The sequence below is a fragment of a genome, unplaced genomic scaffold, assembly GCF_019419815.1.
Source record: "Pyrus x bretschneideri cultivar Hongxiangsu unplaced genomic scaffold, Pyrus_bretschneideri_v1 Contig38, whole genome shotgun sequence".
NCBI lineage: Eukaryota > Viridiplantae > Streptophyta > Magnoliopsida > Rosales > Rosaceae > Pyrus > Pyrus x bretschneideri.
In genome coordinates this window covers 3,336,277-3,353,393 of record NW_025999701.1, presented here as the reverse complement: position 1 = coordinate 3,353,393, position 17,117 = coordinate 3,336,277, and the positions used below count along the sequence as shown (strand labels likewise).

General features: G+C 37.8%; 3 protein-coding genes across 3 annotated transcripts; all 3 read right to left on the bottom strand.

The window, feature by feature from the left end:
• Positions 1–1,244: 1,244 nt before the first annotated feature.
• On the bottom strand, positions 1,245–6,566 carry LOC103939932 (EH domain-containing protein 1). Its single transcript, XM_009350028.3, has 16 exons — positions 6,347–6,566; positions 6,135–6,214; positions 5,614–5,682; positions 5,460–5,517; positions 5,221–5,279; positions 5,058–5,100; positions 4,916–4,977; positions 4,315–4,428; positions 4,053–4,155; positions 3,902–3,951; positions 2,935–3,063; positions 2,601–2,852; positions 2,405–2,484; positions 2,155–2,281; positions 1,833–1,976; positions 1,245–1,758 (listed from the first exon to the last, which is right to left on the bottom strand). Exons 1-16 carry the CDS (start codon positions 6,429–6,431, stop codon positions 1,570–1,572), a joined length of 1,644 nt encoding a protein of 547 aa, XP_009348303.2. The 5' UTR covers positions 6,432–6,566; the 3' UTR covers positions 1,245–1,569.
• Positions 6,567–8,308: 1,742 nt separating this feature from the next.
• On the bottom strand, positions 8,309–11,252 carry LOC103927009. The gene is made up of 4 exons (XM_009335907.3): positions 10,851–11,252; positions 9,851–10,306; positions 9,315–9,630; positions 8,309–8,445 (listed from the first exon to the last, which is right to left on the bottom strand). The coding sequence occupies exons 1-4, from the start codon at positions 11,250–11,252 to the stop codon at positions 8,309–8,311; spliced, it is 1,311 nt and encodes a 436-aa protein (XP_009334182.2).
• Positions 11,253–13,602: 2,350 nt separating this feature from the next.
• LOC103939933 lies at positions 13,603–16,904 on the bottom strand. The gene is made up of 4 exons (XM_009350029.3): positions 16,491–16,904; positions 15,185–15,640; positions 14,468–14,771; positions 13,603–14,204 (listed from the first exon to the last, which is right to left on the bottom strand). The coding sequence occupies exons 1-4, from the start codon at positions 16,902–16,904 to the stop codon at positions 14,068–14,070; spliced, it is 1,311 nt and encodes a 436-aa protein (XP_009348304.2). The 3' UTR covers positions 13,603–14,067.
• Between the last annotated feature and the right edge of the window lie 213 nt (positions 16,905–17,117).

Genomic DNA, 17,117 nt, shown 5'->3' with positions numbered 1-17,117 from the left:
CTCGTACTTGAAAGGCCGTACTGTAGCAAGCATTGTTGTAGACGGATCTTAGCATGGTTCTAGGAGCATTCCAATGGAGGCTTTATCCTTCATGAAGTTACTACATTTGAAGCCCTAATGAGAAATTTTATTCCCAATTAACCAGAAAGTGAGGCTAGATCCATCACTTGGGCTAACAACTTTCTCCATTGGGTAGTAAAAAATGAGGCTACATCTAACTCCAAAAATAAGTTAGGTCCATGAGAAAAGTAGCTACCCATGTGGGCCAAATTTTGCCACTCTCAAGTGAATACACGTTACTCTCCTTTTATTCTTTTTTTAATTCTTTCTCTTTACATATTTTTGTTCAAAATGTCCTCCACCATTTTATTTGTATGTTTAATGCTTAAGACATACAATGATGTAAGATGTTCTACTAAAAGGGTTTACTTTTGTTATTTTCTAAATTAAAACTTAAAATGACATTGGAAGTTTAGAGACCTAAACCGAAAACATAAACAAACAATTCACCTAAATTGCAAGGGCATTACAATTTAGTTATGAAATGAAATCTTATCTTGTCTGATTTCAAAGAAACAAACCGGTGGATAAGATTAAGATAAGAGAACCTAATCCAACGGTTCAACTGATGAAATCTAATTTTGTTAGAATTTGAATTTTTTTAGGCTCATATAAAGACAACATGTTTAAAAATCAATTTAAGAAAAGTTCACACAAATTTTTTTTATCTCGTAATCAAATTATTACATAAATAAATGTATATAGTCCTAAATAGAGTCAAAGGTAACTAGCCTGTCATCGGAAGAGATTATGTTATAAAGTTCCAAAGATTTTTTGGAGCTCTAAATTGGGCTCTCTCCCCCAAATTGCCTCCATTTCCATGGTACCGTAGAGATCAAACACCGGAATAAAACTCCTGCACTTGAAAGGGCTTCGTAAACCCTTGTTAGGCAGATAGTAACCCAAGAGGTCAGGACTCTGTAGGATGAAAATAAAATCCGACTGAAAGATCAAGATGAGTTTGCAGAAGTAGAGAGAGGGTTTCAAGTTCCAGGCTTGGAGAGAGAGATTAAACAACTCCGCAGTGGCAGAGAGCAATGATATTAGCAAATGAAGTTTGTTATCAGATAAAAATAAAACCAATTCGAATCATAATCTACATAGAACAGGAATATGATGAATTCATGGTTGCTCCATGAAACTACAATTGGACAAAGAATTCAACAAACACATAAATCCGCAACTGTGACAATAGAGTTAGTAAACCTCTCAGGGAATAATAGCGTACATAAAACCTTCATTCACTTTCGATCGTTTAGGCACTTTGACAATCGCCTGCTCTTGGTCCTAAATCATTCCCCAACAACATTAACATTACAAATAAGGAGCCCGCTTGCGAAACCTTCTATAGCGATTGGCACCATCTAAATCCCGGAAGAACTGTAATATGAGTTGAAACCATATATTATGCTACAACAAACACTAGGATACTCAAGACAAGCAATGCTCCATCAACATGTGCACCTCAAAGCCACCACAGTTCATGAGACTTCTCAGAACTGTTTTTACCTATTGGTCGTATGGATTTCTGAAATTCTTCAAGAGTTCTGGGATATCATAACCCAGCATTTCATCGACGGCATCTATCATCTTAGGCTTTAACTTCTCGAAATTGTCAATGCTGTAACCACTCAAGATGTCCCTGAAGTGGTCTACGTCTGGGAAATCCCCTGGAGGCAGATGATGCTCCCTCTGAACCTGTATGGTACGTCAAAGTGTGAGCATTATAGAGTAGAGTGCGCATATGAAGGGGGGGACGGAGGGAATAGTACCTTTTTAAATTCATCTTCCAAATTATCAATAAGCCTCTGTTGAGCCTTAGCTTTCCCCAATATGGCAGGCATCTCCTTCTTTAAATGGCTAATTATGTAAGCATGTATCTTGGCAGCTCTGGCACGTTTCACAAATTCATTGATCTGTGAAAAACAAAGGTCATCAAAATTCCATTCCGTATGAATCTGCAAGAAACATTCAGTTTCTAACAAGAAATAAATAAGGGGATCAAACCTAATATCACCTCTACATAAAGCTTGCAAGTTTGCAAATCAAACCAGAGAGCAACTTGGTAAAGATACGTAAATCTAACAAACTCACCCTGCGATCACAAGCCTTCTTTGGAATATCCTTTAAATCAGCAAGAAGATCCTCCTGTTCCTTTTCAAAGAGTTCTTTCCCAACTGGACCTGTAGCAGCCTCATTTACAGGTTTGTCATTGAAGGAGCTGCAAAAGAGAAAATTAGCTTGCAACGATCGAACCAAGGTATTTGCAAGGAACATTGGAATATATTTGCAACTACAGGATTTACTTCCAAGGAGTTAATGAATGCAAGGATGGAGAGGCTACCCGATATAAACTCGCATGACCTCTGGAGTATTAAGAACCTTCCCAAGTGACCACATCAATGCTCCATAAACCCTCATCAACTGCATACCAAGAATGAAAAATGACTTGAGCGCAGCATCCACTGACCTAATTAAGTTCCCACAAAAATATGTAGAAGGATAATAATCAAAGAGATCCATGTATTGCCTATGCTTACTTGTTGGGTATCAATTTGATCTGCCTTGTTCAGAACAACACGAATTTTATCGTCATGGCCATGTAAAGATGAAATAACGCGCTTGAACTCATCACTGACATCAAGTTTGTGAGGATCAAACAGAAGTAGAATGAGGTCACACTTTGCAGCAAACCACGAAGTTACCCCAGTAAAATCGTAGGCTCGTTGTGTCCGTTGCTTCTCTCCAGATAAAACTCCAGGAGTATCCACAAATGTAATGTGTTCTAGCAGCTTGGATATGAAAATGTGTAAGCTTTAGGTGTTTCAAAGGGCAATTAGGAGAATTTCAAGGTGATTCTGAAAGATAACTCACAGAATGTGGCATTTGAGAACACTCAAACTTTGACAAGAATGCTGTTCCAAAGGTTGTGAGACCGCTAAACGGCATGTCAGCTTGGACAGCAATAGTATTCCCAGGAACACTTCTTTCATCAGGTCCAGACTACATGCAAGAAGAATTAACTAGAAAACAAAAAACAAAAGACAATACTGCAAATGAAATGTGGAAAAGTTTAATATCTACGAAAACCAACAGAGTATATATGGGTAACAAGTGAAATATTATTTTATTGACAATGGCCAGAAACACAAAATGTCCCTCAGTTTCTCTCCAAATTCCTAGAACTAGGCTAATAATAAGCTTAGTACCCTATCCATACCCTTGGCATTCTGCCACACTGCTCTGCAATCTGCCTTCCAATTCCAGACTCATGACGGGTATGAGAGACTATTTCAACCAATAGAAACCAGACAAAATACAACTGTCTTTTTTCTATTGAAATTTAAAATACAACAGTCTCTAATATAGAGAACAAAACGCAAGATTACATTGTCAAAAGGGCCAATGCACCCTACTTTTAATGAAATGTTAAAAGGATATATACCCCTACTGAAAATTACCAAAAAGGGTGACACATAAACATAAAGAAAAAGTTTCTTTAAATTCAAAGCACAAAATTTAAGGCAAGCCATGGATGGCTATCTGTTTAAGAAGTTTAGAGATTTTTGGTATCCTTCTTGAATCCAACTTTTTGTTTTTGACACTAATGAATATCAAGTAATTTAGCTACATTTGTCACTTTTGAAAATAAAAAATTGGATCTAAGAAGGATAACAAACAGGCTCTTAGTTTCTACCTTCTTACTGAGTCCCTGTACAGCCTAAATATATGGCTTTTTAACTTGCATGCAACCATATAAAACATTTAGTTTAACCTTTAATTGCTAAGCAATTCAAAACTGTCTTAATGACAACATAAAAGAAGATAAATTGGCAATTACCATAACAACAACAAATCTATCAGTTGTAGGCTCAGGACCAATGTGAGCTCCTGTCAAAAGTGAAATAAGATAAGGGATGAAATAGATGAACACACTTTCTGTGCAAGACAAACAATTACACAAAGATACACTTTCCCAGAGGATAACTTGCCTGGATAACTACTTTTAAGCAAATGTTTAATGAATGTTGTTTTCCCAGTGGAGTATTGACCCAAAAGCATAACCATGGGTTTGGCATCAAAATCACTATTTGCCTGCAGAATAAAGCAAATAAATATCAATTGATAACTATAGCATGCCACAATTAGATATATGTATGAGAAGATCCAATAAAAAAAAATGAAATAAAACTACGAGGGATTGGGCATTAAATCTGATGAAAGAACTACAAGCAAGGAATAATTCGCACTCACCAGTAAGGGGGACACAAAATCGTTGAACTTGTAAGTAACTTCTAATGGCTTCAGCTTCTGAACATACAGTCTCTTCAACCCATCAATAATTGATGTTACCGAAGAAAGCGGTACCTAGAAATATGCCACAGATTTTTTTATAAGGTATTAAACGGAGTGCACAACTCATGTCTACCCAACAGTATTGCAAATTTCATCACAGGAAAATTTATAATCAACTCTGACATATCACGCATAAAAAACCTAAAACTGACGTATGCAAGGTTCTCTCTCCATTTTTTTCACCATGTAAAATGGCCTCTTCTAGCCTTTCTTGTGGACGCTGAGTCTTAATTGACTCAAAGCTTTCGCATGACCTTCATAAACTTAACTAATAAAAACATAAGTATTTTGCAATCAGCTTGATGTATAACAACTCAGAGAGACTGAAACGCAATACTATCATAAATTTCTCACGAAAAATGAAAAAATAAACTCAACTTATCCAAATAAGAAAATTCAAGTTCGTATCCAATAGAAACAATTTTAGGATAAACCATTTTTTCTGAATACCATGAAAGCAAAAGGGCAATTGCCTCCAAAAATAAGAAACAACATATACCTTTTTTGCTGATTTTGAAGAAAACCAAAGCGCTGAAGGTGATTGTTGCACCACAGCAGTTCCTGCATCACAGATTATATGTAAATAGACAGCCAAAACCAAAAGTAGCAGTACACATCTGATAGTTAGAGAAAATCCTCACCATTTACTTCATTTTCATTTGACTTGTGTGTATGCTTTTTCTTCTGAATAAATTAAGTAAATGAAATCAAATTGCTTCAGCCATTTACAATGAATTAATTATAAATAAATAAATCCATAACAATGAGTAACACAAACAAGAAAGGTTTAAAAAGCATATGTACCGCTGATAATAATGCATCCAAACCCTCCATAACAGGAGGCTTCAGACTTTCCAAGTCAACTGAAAATTCAAAGTTTAAGTTACATGTGTACTAAACAAGAAATTAAAATTAATAAATAAATAAAAAATACTTGTGCGCTATTCATATTTATGAAGAAGCAGGTATTACAAGTTGCCAACTTATACATGAGTATCCACCAAGCATACATTCCAACACAAAGTTAAACAAACAAAACCCACCATTGCTATTCTGTAAACCGTGTGTAATATCATGTCCAGCTTGTGCAAGAGAAACTAGCTAGAAACAAAACAGTAACAACATGTCAGATTCCTATCAATCCAATATTGATTTTTGTTATATATGGAAAAGAAAAATAACAGTTTATAAAATAACCTGCATAGCGGCAACGAACTCATTAAAACCAAGATATCCCTGCCTCTTTGAATCGGCAACGGCCCAAACCTTAATAAAAGGAACAAACTTAATAAAAAAAATAAAAAAACCTCTATAAAGCAGATTGGAAGCCACCAAAAAAATTATATTTGACAAATGTATTGTAAAAAAGGAAGGGGCTTTGCTACAAATGCATTGTGATGTTTGGCATAGATAATAATCTTAAGCTTGAATTAATCAAAGTAACCCAATCTGCAAAATCAGATGCCAACTTCAACGGCTCTACTCGCGTATTACGCGTCACAATAAATCCGCATTGCTCAACGGAAATACAAGCCCTCAATCCTAACAAAATGTATTTCTGAAACATTAACTGAGCATAGACTAACCTCTACATCAAAAACAAATTCACCAAATACTAATAGTATGGAATTACAGCAAAAACGACAAACAAATGAAAACGAGACGCACTAATTTGATAAAAGAAAATATCAGATAAACAAAATAAACCGCAAATTAACCTGCTTGAGATCCTGCCGATTCAGATTGGACATGCCGAAGAACTTTATCGCATCGCCCCCGGTAATGCGGCCATCACTGTCTGAACAAAACCACAGGAAAAAAAAAACTCAATTACAGTTGCTCAATTTTCTCGGGAACCAAACAGAAAACCAAGAAATTTTCCTGGAAAATGCGTGTTGACAGACTGACAGTGTAAAATGTAAGCGCGCACCTGAATCAGCGAATCGAAACCATTCCTGGTAGATTTTCTGATGCTCCTTGGAGCACGAAGTGATCGGAACTGAAGAAATTTCCATAAATCGTAACCCGAGAGAGAAAGAATCTGATCGAATTTTTCAGATTTAAATTTTCCAAACTTTTTAAAAACGGAGACGCTCTTTGATGGGTTTGTTTTTGTTTCTCTTTCCCCCAGGGTGTCCTGCTCCTTACCGACGTAAAGGCGTTAAATCTTGTTTCGCACGCGTCGTTTTGATGAGTTGGCATGACGGGACGTTTTACGTTAATCGGAGGTCTTTAGGAAGTCAAGGCCTGAAACGGCGACGCATCTGTTTCGTTTTCGTAGTTGTGTGTATCGCAAGTGGCACGCGAAATAATTGGAAAGTTACTTGTCAACGTGACTAATTGCGAATGTAATGGAAATGGTGACTACTTGATGTCAAGGTGTAACATCCAAACCTTACAACAGCAAAATTCTGCTACTAAATGTCTTTTTCTATTATTCGTATTAGTGGAAGCCAACCAGAAAGTACAATAAACTAATTACAGGACTTTCATAATCGAGATTTAGGAAAAAAAAAATGACAAATCTATATGACCATTTCGCAGATGGACACATGACTATATACAATTTGCTGCAGGAACGAAAAATTCATGTGGTAAAAATGAGTTGGCAAACATTTATGAATGTAATCTTCAAACCATTGTCAATAACAAGCATTTTTGTTGGTAAAAAATAATTAATTTCATTAATGATCGTGTATATACAATCTTATACAAACAAAGCAAACACGAAAGAGTAAAATGACCCAAGTAAAAGGAGAGAGACAACCTAAAACAAAGATGGAGGCCGTTAAAACTTAGTCCTAGAAAAATTAGACAACAAACCATAACAAAAAAGAAACCCTAATTTCCAAAGAAAGATGCAAAAAGTAAATCTGAAAGCCAAATAAAGTCATCAAGAGCTGCACCATCCACAACCACATTTCCATGGGAGATCAGATGAAGTAAAACACGCTTGTTATGACGTGAGTTGGGTACCACACTTGGCCTAATTTTGTTGACATGCCAATTCGGCAGTGAGTAGGGAGAGATGGGTCTTGTGAGAGGGGTTACGTTGGGGATGGGGAATGGGGTTGGTGGGTAGGCATTTGGAAATTGAAATTAGGGCTTGGAGAGAGGGTGGAGGAGATGAGGAGATGGGCACAAAAAGCAAAATAGTGGAAAGGGAGCGGCGATGAACGTCGGAATATCATGTCACCGACTCTCAAACGGGCAACGAAGTCGGCGGTGGTGAGTGAGGCAAGGGAAGTGAGTTTCTAGAGAAAAGGAGGAGCTTTCTCTCTAAACCTCACGGCAGAATTAACACTTTTGTCAATACAAAGCTTGAAAAGTTCTTCTACATGATAAGCTTGTAACTACATGAATCCACGATGCACAGCTCAATGCGAAATAGTTCGTGAAAGTTTCTATTTGATAAGCTTGTAACAAGGAAATTAACACATTTACATTGCTATTTTTCCAATTTTCTCAACTAAGGATAAAAAAAATTGTCCTTCACTTGTACAAGGAGACGAACGACTAAAAAAGACATGCGTAGTCTGGTCCGCGTTCGACATAATTTCTCTTGATGGAGGCTCTCAATTCCCTGGTGGCTTCTCTCTTCTAATCTACTTCCTCCTAGCTAGTCATTCATTTATTCCACCCTGACCTCTTTTCCTCACTATTACAATACAATTATAATTACGACGACGTACAAATTAAAGAGAAGTAAGAGAACAACTATAAGGGGAGATTTACATATAGTAGTGAAAACTAATGGAAATTAATATTATATTAGACCAAATATATACATCTCCTAAATGCACCCTCCAAATTCCAAAACCCTGTATTTTTCCAAAACTCCATTGGGTTGCAATAATACACAATCCTACACAGTCGCTGTTGGACTATTGTCTCAAGAAATTCCAACTGTTTTACCCAACAACCAAAGAATCAATGATAGCTCAAGCATAAATATGGTGTGGAGTGTACTCCTGTCCAATGTAAATCCGTATATAGTAATACCAGCTCTATTATTCTCCAGATATGTCACTGCAACAACAATCAATATTCAATATCATCAAATTAAGCGATACAAAAACTAATGTGTGTAGAACATGCGGGGTAATAAAAATGCATGTGTCGATATATAACATGTTGCTGCATTTTGTTAACTAAATGTCATCAACACATTATCTAAGACTTATCGACGGTTTGTTCTTTATTCAAGACACTGTTCTAAAAATCTCCGCCTAGGCGCTAGGCGGCTAGCCACCGCCTCGATTAATGCTTGGATGTTTGAAAATTAAGAAATGGCACTTAGACCTGCTGAGGCGCCGGCCTAGACTAGGCGGTCGATCGGGGGAAAGCTATCATCCAAAGTTACCCACTTAGATTGCGACTCAATTAGACAGAAAATAGATAACTTTCATTTGCATTTTATTTTTTTCAATAAATTGTAAGAGACTTGTTGAATACTTAAACGAATAGACATTGTATGCTTGTTCCCCATGTTTTCATTATGTTCCAATACTTCATAATATATATGTCACTCTATTTTGTAGTTTATGATGTAAATATATATATTCTAAGTATAAAAAGACACTTATTTACACGAAATATGGTAGATTTACTTAAATCCACCTAGTCCGCCTACACACCCGCCTAGGCCCCGCCTAGCCGCTAGGCCCTAGGCTGCAGCCCGACTGGCGCCTAGCGTTTTTAGAACCTTGATTCAAGAACGAAGCCCCTTCCATGGTCAAAATCTCTATGTAAACTATCAAACATTATTTTCTCCATCCCATCATCTAGGGGATTCTTGTGATTCCATTCTTTACTATAATTTCTGATCAGTGCAAACTAATCAATGAATCAAAGTTGTTAATGACATGGATATGTGCTATTTAATTAGGCTGGCTTACCTAGAGCTTGTCTCTTTTGATAAGAGATTGTACTATATGCATATGATGGAACAAACTTGGCGTTTTCCAGTTCATCTTGATCATCACTTGCCAAATCACTGTCTGATTCTCTGTCACTACTGGCACCAGAAACCACTCGGCCATTCCCGGTCTCATCAGGCGGCGGAGAATCTCCTTCGTTCGCATCAAAGGACTCCAGTGTGGCGCAAACATGCCACTTTGTAGCAAGGCATGTGACTGCTTGGGCCTTGTGGGTGATTTTGGTTGCACTGCGCAGTAAGATGAGGACTCCAGTGACTAAAGTTATGGAGCATAGCTGTACCCAAAAAAATAAAACATCATCACTGAGATTAGTTTTTGTTCATAAAATGATTCTCTGAGGCTGGAAGTAACCCAGTTGATTATCATCTCTCTCACTCATAACCAAATTAGTCCTTTCTCTTCTTGAAAAGGAACTGAACAAACATTAAAATGGATCCTCTACGGATTCCGATGTTATACAAATCAACCCGTGAAAACTGGAAAAGAAGGCATACCACAAGTTCACCGGATCTATAAACATCAAGATTGGCAGTGGCACTAGCCCTGGTTGTGATGAGCAACAAGGAAAATTGGCTGCCCGTGACCAAGATCAATGACCATAGGATGAAACCTCGGTATCTATGACTTATGATTGTTAAGTGCCTCCGGATCCTAAGGTGCTCGGACAACACTGACCCGACATCAGATTGCTCTTGGAACACAGTGGCAAAGTCTTGGAGCCGTAGGATTTGGAGGTAGCATATCAGACGGAACAGAACGCACACGAGGAAAAACACAGTTGTACGATACAACCACGAGCACAACTCCAGCGTGCACGCTACCATGTCACTTACGTAAACATTGCCCAGAAAAGGCATTTGCGAGGCTCTAGATGCGTACCACCAAATCTTATATACACTCTCCGCGGCAAAGCATGGCATTACAAAGATGCAGAGAATCTTCAATGATCTCTACAAGGAACAATATATGTGTGACTTTGAGAAACAAAGAAAGAAGATACAAGTACGTACCTACCTTGTAGTCTACTTTTCACGTAGTGAAAAAAATGTTAATAGAGCTATTTACATTTTACAGAAACCCAACGACATGTATCTTCTATGTTCAACTGAATTCATCGAGTCTGCCCAGTCCACATCTATGTAAAAGCCTGGTTTCGCCCTAACCCCGCTTATTAGTTTAATTTCTACTCATTGTTTTACATTGAATCAAATTCTATAGTTTCATAATGTTAACTTTTGGTGTCATTCGATGCAAGGGTTAGTTTTGTTAGGGTTCCTTAATTATTATTGTGATGAATTTCTACATAGTTTCTATTGATGTACTGCTTTTCAGATTGGGTGGTTTTGTATCTAATCATTTTCTTCTCAAAAACTAAACCCTAACTTAATTTCCATTCTAAGCACAATTCATATTAGTAAAACAAATTGTGAAAAAAATTAATACCCATTAGAAAACAAAAATCAATGGAAATTTTGAATTAATTAAAAAACTCACATTGAGCTGTTGTGTGTATTCCCTCCTGACCGTCTCGCTCTCATTATAAAGCTTATCGAAAAACAAGAACCTCCGGAGCCCAAACTTCCTCACAAACCATGACAGGCACAGAAACGATACCGTCGCGACGCTACTCAAAGACAATTGCACTACACCATCGTAAGGTCTCTTGTGCTTGCCATCGCATGATGCACATGTGAACACAAAGTGGGAAATGGCAGGAACAACGATTGCAAACAAGATGAATATGGACCAAGAAATGCATGTCCTCCATGCATTAGATTGGTCCACACACATCCATCGTACGTACGATCTAAAGCTCTTCAGTTCGTCTTGTACGTGTGAAACACAGCGTCCTAGCCCTGCGCTTGTCTTGTTGTTCGGGTTTAACAAGCCCTCCATGACATCGTTTCTCATATCGGGGTTTGATGAATTTTGTTTTTAGGGTTGAATTTGGTTTCCAGTTTAAGAAGAACATGATTGGCTTGGGAGTTTTGAGTTATATTTAGAAAGTGTTTGCAGAAAAATGTGGAAACAATAGGTTTGTGTTTTGTGAGTGATATGATGTTGTGGAACGACCCATTGTGGATTATATATTGCACAAGGTCAGGTGATGTGCGATTTTTCTTTAGAATGTCTTTGTTGTAAGTTTGAATGAAATTAAACCTAGTTCTTTTGTCCCCCATTGATTAATTAAGAAGGTTTTCCAACACTAATTTATAAGATTATGTGAATGGGAAGTGTTATTAGTACTCCAAAAATCTTATTCTACACTCCTCACAAGTGTATTTTTTTTTCCTAATATAAAAAATTTGGAATGTAGACTGAGATTTTTGAAATGCTAATAATAATTCCTTATGTGAATAAGATTTAGTAAATTGGATTACACATAGAGAAGTTCGGGACTTGGGCCTAGCTATATATTAAACGTCAAAAATGGCCTTCGGCTCAGGCGAGTTCAAATAAAACATGTTTGGTTTTCATCCTTTAACAAAAACGACACAAAACATAACAACGAAAAACCTCATCTTTTCTCTATCACTATAATATATTTTTCTTGAGAGAGATACTTGTACGCTCGCCAGATTCAAGTTCTTGGTGCTAAGAATTTGGATTGGTAGAGTAGTTCAGGTGGACAGAGCCTAAAGGACTCCAAGCATCCGAATAGAGGCGAAATTCTGTCTATAAAGGACATTGTAAAATTTGCAAGCCTCTATCACTTCATATTGTCAGTTTTCGAAACTTTTTTCTTTTTTATACTGTTGGTTTCATTTTTACTGTTATATACGTGGCGTGGTATACCTGATCATTTGGTCAACAAGACGTACGCAAGTTGACATAGCTCCATATATATGTTCTTTTGAGCTTGAATTCATAAATAGAATGAAATAATGGTGAGCCTAGTAGGGCGACGAACACGGCTCAAGGGTTTCTATACAAAGCCGTTCTCTTCTTCACTCAAGGGGGCAATGCACTCTTTGAATGGTACTTTATTCATAAAGAATGAATCTTTTTTTTAGAAGTTATACGGACTTTATAAAAGTAAATGCCACGCGGAGCGTGTCACGAGATATGGGGCGTTCTAATCGAAGGGTCATACTTCTCGTCTCGGTCCTATTAGGGTAAGGCCAATGCACCAGCCAGCCGGTGTGGTGGCGAACACGATGTGCTGTAAGCTAAGCTGTTCACCTTGTAGACGGAGGAGATATAGAAAGTGTGCCGCGCGTGATTCATAAGATTATATAGTAACACCAGTATATTATTTTATTTCACTTAGCCTGCCTCTCCCATGATTTTGCGGACCAACCAACCCCTCGCAAGTCTCTCTGCATTTTGGGAGCAGAGCATGCAGTATGCGGCGGCGGTGGCGGCGAGGGGGGGGGGAAGGGGGTGAAGAAAGATAACTCTAGCAATATAGACCGAGCCTGCTTCCCATTCATTCTTTTATAAGGATGTTCTTCAGTTGGTCAACAGGGCACGTCCCTTTCTTTTCTGTAATAGAGCCTCTATAATGGGTGCACGGAAACAAAAATCCAAGATGAATACTTTCAAAGAACGAGTAAGGGATGAGGAGGCCCTCGAAACCAAACAAGACCAAAAGGAACATGTGAATTAGCACCATTCCTATGATTTGTCTCGAAAAGCCAACGAGCAACCCTATCTCTATCTCGGTCTCGATTTAGCATCATATATCAATCTGGGAAACATTTTTATTGGTTTTAGTGCAGATTAAGGAACCCCTCCCCCATGCTATGACTGCGGACGTAGGGGCTACCCGCTGCCGCCTTCCTTGGTTTTTGGTGGGAAGTACCCCAATCCTTTTTTACGGGCCTGGCGAATCCTGAAAAAGGGTTCTTGGGGAAGCATGGTAGGGGAAGGTAGGGTCTATCGCCGCCTAATAGAGGCAAACTCATATACCTTGATATGTATGCTTCGTGGAGAGATAGAGAGAGACGTTGATGTGTCAATTGAATGCAGTATTTTTTTAAATTCTACAATTAGCTACACAAGTGGAGTCCGTTAAGTTTTCTTATGTCCTCGTTGATGCAACGAGCGCCGCATTTAGTGACTTCTTTTGTAAGTCAGAATATAAGTAGTCATAGATGAGGTTTGCTTTTCCCTGAATTTTTATTTAATATTATTGCAGATGATGTAAACATTTCATTACAAATTTAATAAAAAGCTCTATCATTTGACGAAAAAACCTCAATTATTACTATTTATTAGAAAATTGACCCAGACCTTTTTTTTCTCCTATGGAGCCATGAGAAAGTCACTGGCGTCAGGTTAGTACAGTTCTCATGCTGCTGATTTGGCCCCGCGCATATTTAGGAGCTTCTTCTTTAGTATAGAATTCAAAATAACAACAAAAAATAAAGAAGCGGTTGGGTGAGAACAAGAAGCGGTCGTCGTCCAGCGGCCGAAAACTCCGAATATAGGCCTAGACCGTTTGTACACCGGCCGAGGAATCCCTTGTTCGGCATTTTGTCTGAAGTTTTAGTGAATATGTGGACACAATGATAGTTATAAATGGATAAAGGAAATAGAGGCTCACCAAGAAAAAAAAAATTCCAAACTATGAAACATAAAAATTATAAAAGAGAAAAAGAAAGAAAGAAAGAAAATTGGATGAATATGCATCCCCAATTGCAGTGCAAAATTCCTCTCCCGGCATGGGCCTAGCAACATAAGGGCAGTCTGATGTAGGACCTTTCTGTTAAGAAATTCCGACGGTCTTTCCCAATAACCAGAGAACCAATGATAACTCCAGCATAAATATGGTATGAAGTGTGGTCCGGTCCAGTGTAAACCCAAAAATTGTGATTCCGGCTCTATTATTCTCAAAATATGTAACTGCACAAGAAATATACACGAATACAAATGTCAACACCATGATTGATACATGTTTCAGTAACGTCATACGTATAAACAAGTTGTGTATTTCTTCTATGTCATACGTGCAAAAGTATGTTATGTTCTAGTTGAGAGATTCGACGTATGATTGTATCGTGTTTATGTTGATCCTAGTCACATTCGAATGTACCATCAATATGACACAATCATGAAGTTTTTAAATGTGTGTTAACCGATTTGATGCATTGAAGTAACTGGCTTACCGAGAGCTTGTCTTTTTTGGAAAGAGATGGTACTATATGCATATGACGGGATCAGCTTGGTGTTGTCCAATTCATCTTCATCGGCATCACCCTCCTCATTGTCTGATTCTCCACGTTCCGTACCAACGGCCTCAGCCAGCGCTCGGCCGCTGGTAATCTCAGCCGCCGCTGCATCGAACGAGTCTAGTGTGGCGCAGACGTGCCACTTGGCTGCGAGACATGTGACGGCTTGCGCCTTGTGAGTGATTTTGGTTGCGCTGCGTAGTAGGATGAAGAGGCCGGTAACCAATGTTATGGAGCATAACTGTACCAAAACCAAATCAGAATATAAGCTTTGACTTCAGTTTAAGGAAAGTTATATAACAAATATTCCTCTAGTTTTCGACTCGATTAAGAGAGTATGAGGACAAGACACTTCAACTATATAACAAATATTCCTCTAGTTTTGGGCTCGATTAAGGGAGTGTGAGGACGAGACACATCAACTCTATGACATACATAAGACTCGCTCGTATTCTATAAAAGGTGAACCACACCTATATTAAATAATAAATGAACAAACTTATACCGACTAGCTATTGATCTAGCAATACTTTCTTTTTCCAATGTTAGAAGATATTTCAACTTCAAATTTCTCGACTCATAGATAAAAGACAAAATAGTTATATTAGTAAAACAATTATCAATCAGAAAACATTAAAGCGACATATAACGTACCACAAGTTCACCAGCTCTGTAAACATCGAGATTTTCCTTGGCGCTTGACTTGGTAGTGATGAGCAACAAAGCAAACTGGCTCCCTGTGACCAAAATGAGAGACCATAATATGAACGCACGGCACCTGTGGCTTATGATCCTCAGATGCCTTCTGATCCTAAGGTGCTCAGACAACACTGAACCAACATCAGAGTCCACTTCAAACATTGTTGCAAAGTCTTGTAGCCGTAGGATTTGGAGGTAGCAGATCAGACGGAACAGAACGCAGACGAGGAAAATCACGGTGGTCCGGTAGAGCCACGAGCACAACTCCATGACGCAGGCTACCGCGGCACTCACGTATACACTACCCAGAAAAGGAATTTGTGTGGCTTCAGATGCGTACCACCATATCTTATACACACTTTCAATGGCAAAGATTGGAATGACAAAGAAGCATAAAAGTTGCAATGATCTCTACAAGAAAATTACCACACCCTATATAAGTCCAAGAAATTAAATTGAGTCATTTCGTTTGATAAATTTGTTCATTGTAGAACTATGTTATAAAATGATATATAAAGGGCGTTGATAACTATTTCGTTTTCATTTTTTGTTTTCAGTTTTCTTTAAAACTCAAAATTGAAAACCCATTTGGTAACTATTTCAGTTTTCAAAAGAGTAAAATTGAATACCAAAAGTTGAAAAAATGAAACTACTTTCTTGAATTTTCAAAGTGGATAGTGATGATATCTACACACTAATTTTTACTTCTCACATACCCTTCTCAATTTTCAGGCGTTGGATCGCATGAATTGTAGAAGATCAATGGCAAAAAATAGCAAGGGTATGTGGGAGGTAAAAATGAGTGTCTGAGTAGCACAATCCTTCAAAATTTAACTTTCAATTTTTAGTTTTTCATTTTCATTTTCTTTCTTGAAACCTGAAGATGGTTACAAAATGGGTTTTCAATTATTAAAAAAAAAAAAAAACTAAATAGTTATCAAACAACCCTAAGTATTTCGTTTATTTAAGTGTGCGACAACTCTTAATAGCTCACATAAGCAAGAAACACGGCACATTGGTAAAGAAACATAACATATAATAAAGGGTAATGTAAGGACAACTAACTATTTAAACTAAATTTATTAAATCATATAACATGGTTGTTGATGATTAGATTATTACTAAAGTGTTTATTTCCTATTAGCAACACATCATGATTTGTAAATTTTGATCTAAAAAGTTGGTTTACCTGACATTAATCAATAATAAATTAAAACAAAAAATAATTAATAATGTAGAAAATGAAGCTTGTAAAACTTACATTGAGCTGTGCTGTGTACCCCTTCCTTACCGTCTCGCTCTCATCATAAAGCTTATCAAAAAACAAGAACCTTCGCAATCCGAACTTCTTGACAAACCTTGTGAGGCAAACAAAGGACAAGCTCGCAACACTGCTCAATGACAATTGCACCACACTATCGTACGGCCTCTTGTGCTTGCTATCGCAGGCTGCGCAACCGAACAGGAAATGGGACACGGCCGGGACAACAATCCCGAACAAGATGAACATGAACCAAGAAAGACATGCCCTCCAAACACTGGATTGGTCCACGCACATCCATCGTAGGTATGACCTAAAGCTATGCAGTTCATCTCGCGCGTGTGAGACGCAGCGTCGGAACTTGTTCTTCGATCTGTTTAACAAGGCCTCATCGACCACGGTGTCGTCTTCCATGCGATGTCGAGTAATTTCTTCAACGTGTTTGATTTGGTTTGAATTCATGTGTGAGTTTGAGAAAGGAGGGGGACAGAACAATAACAGGGAGGGTGCGACAGAACATTTGTGTGAATAAATTAGTCATATTTGGTTTTCAATTTGTTGGTTAATTTGTTAAGTTTGAGTTGTTTCGGGAGTTTTAAGTTATAAATAGAAACTATAAAGTGCTGC

Excerpts from the sequence above, each read along its gene's own strand:
- LOC103939932 (XM_009350028.3), bottom strand. The coding sequence starts at position 6,431 with ATGGAAATTTCTTCAGTTCCGATCACTTCGTGCTCCAAGGAGCATCAG. Across the intron at positions 5,280-5,459 it reads CGGTTTACAGAATAGCAATG|TTGACTTGGAAAGTCTGAAG; the intron begins GTGGGTTTTGTT and ends TTGAATTTTCAG. Across the intron at positions 4,429-4,915 it reads CTTCAAAATCAGCAAAAAAG|GTACCGCTTTCTTCGGTAAC; the intron begins GTATATGTTGTT and ends GCATATTTCTAG.
- LOC103927009 (XM_009335907.3), bottom strand. The coding sequence starts at position 11,252 with ATGGAGGGCTTGTTAAACCCGAACAACAAGACAAGCGCAGGGCTAGGA. Across the intron at positions 10,307-10,850 it reads AATACACACAACAGCTCAAT|AGATCATTGAAGATTCTCTG; the intron begins GTGAGTTTTTTA and ends TGTTCCTTGTAG. Across the intron at positions 8,446-9,314 it reads TCAAAAGAGACAAGCTCTAG|TGACATATCTGGAGAATAAT; the intron begins GTAAGCCAGCCT and ends TTGTTGTTGCAG.
- LOC103939933 (XM_009350029.3), bottom strand. The coding sequence starts at position 16,904 with ATGGAAGACGACACCGTGGTCGATGAGGCCTTGTTAAACAGATCGAAG. Across the intron at positions 14,772-15,184 it reads ACAGAGCTGGTGAACTTGTG|TTATGCTCCATAACATTGGT; the intron begins GTACGTTATATG and ends GTTTTGGTACAG. Across the intron at positions 14,205-14,467 it reads CCAAAAAAGACAAGCTCTCG|TTACATATTTTGAGAATAAT; the intron begins GTAAGCCAGTTA and ends TTTCTTGTGCAG.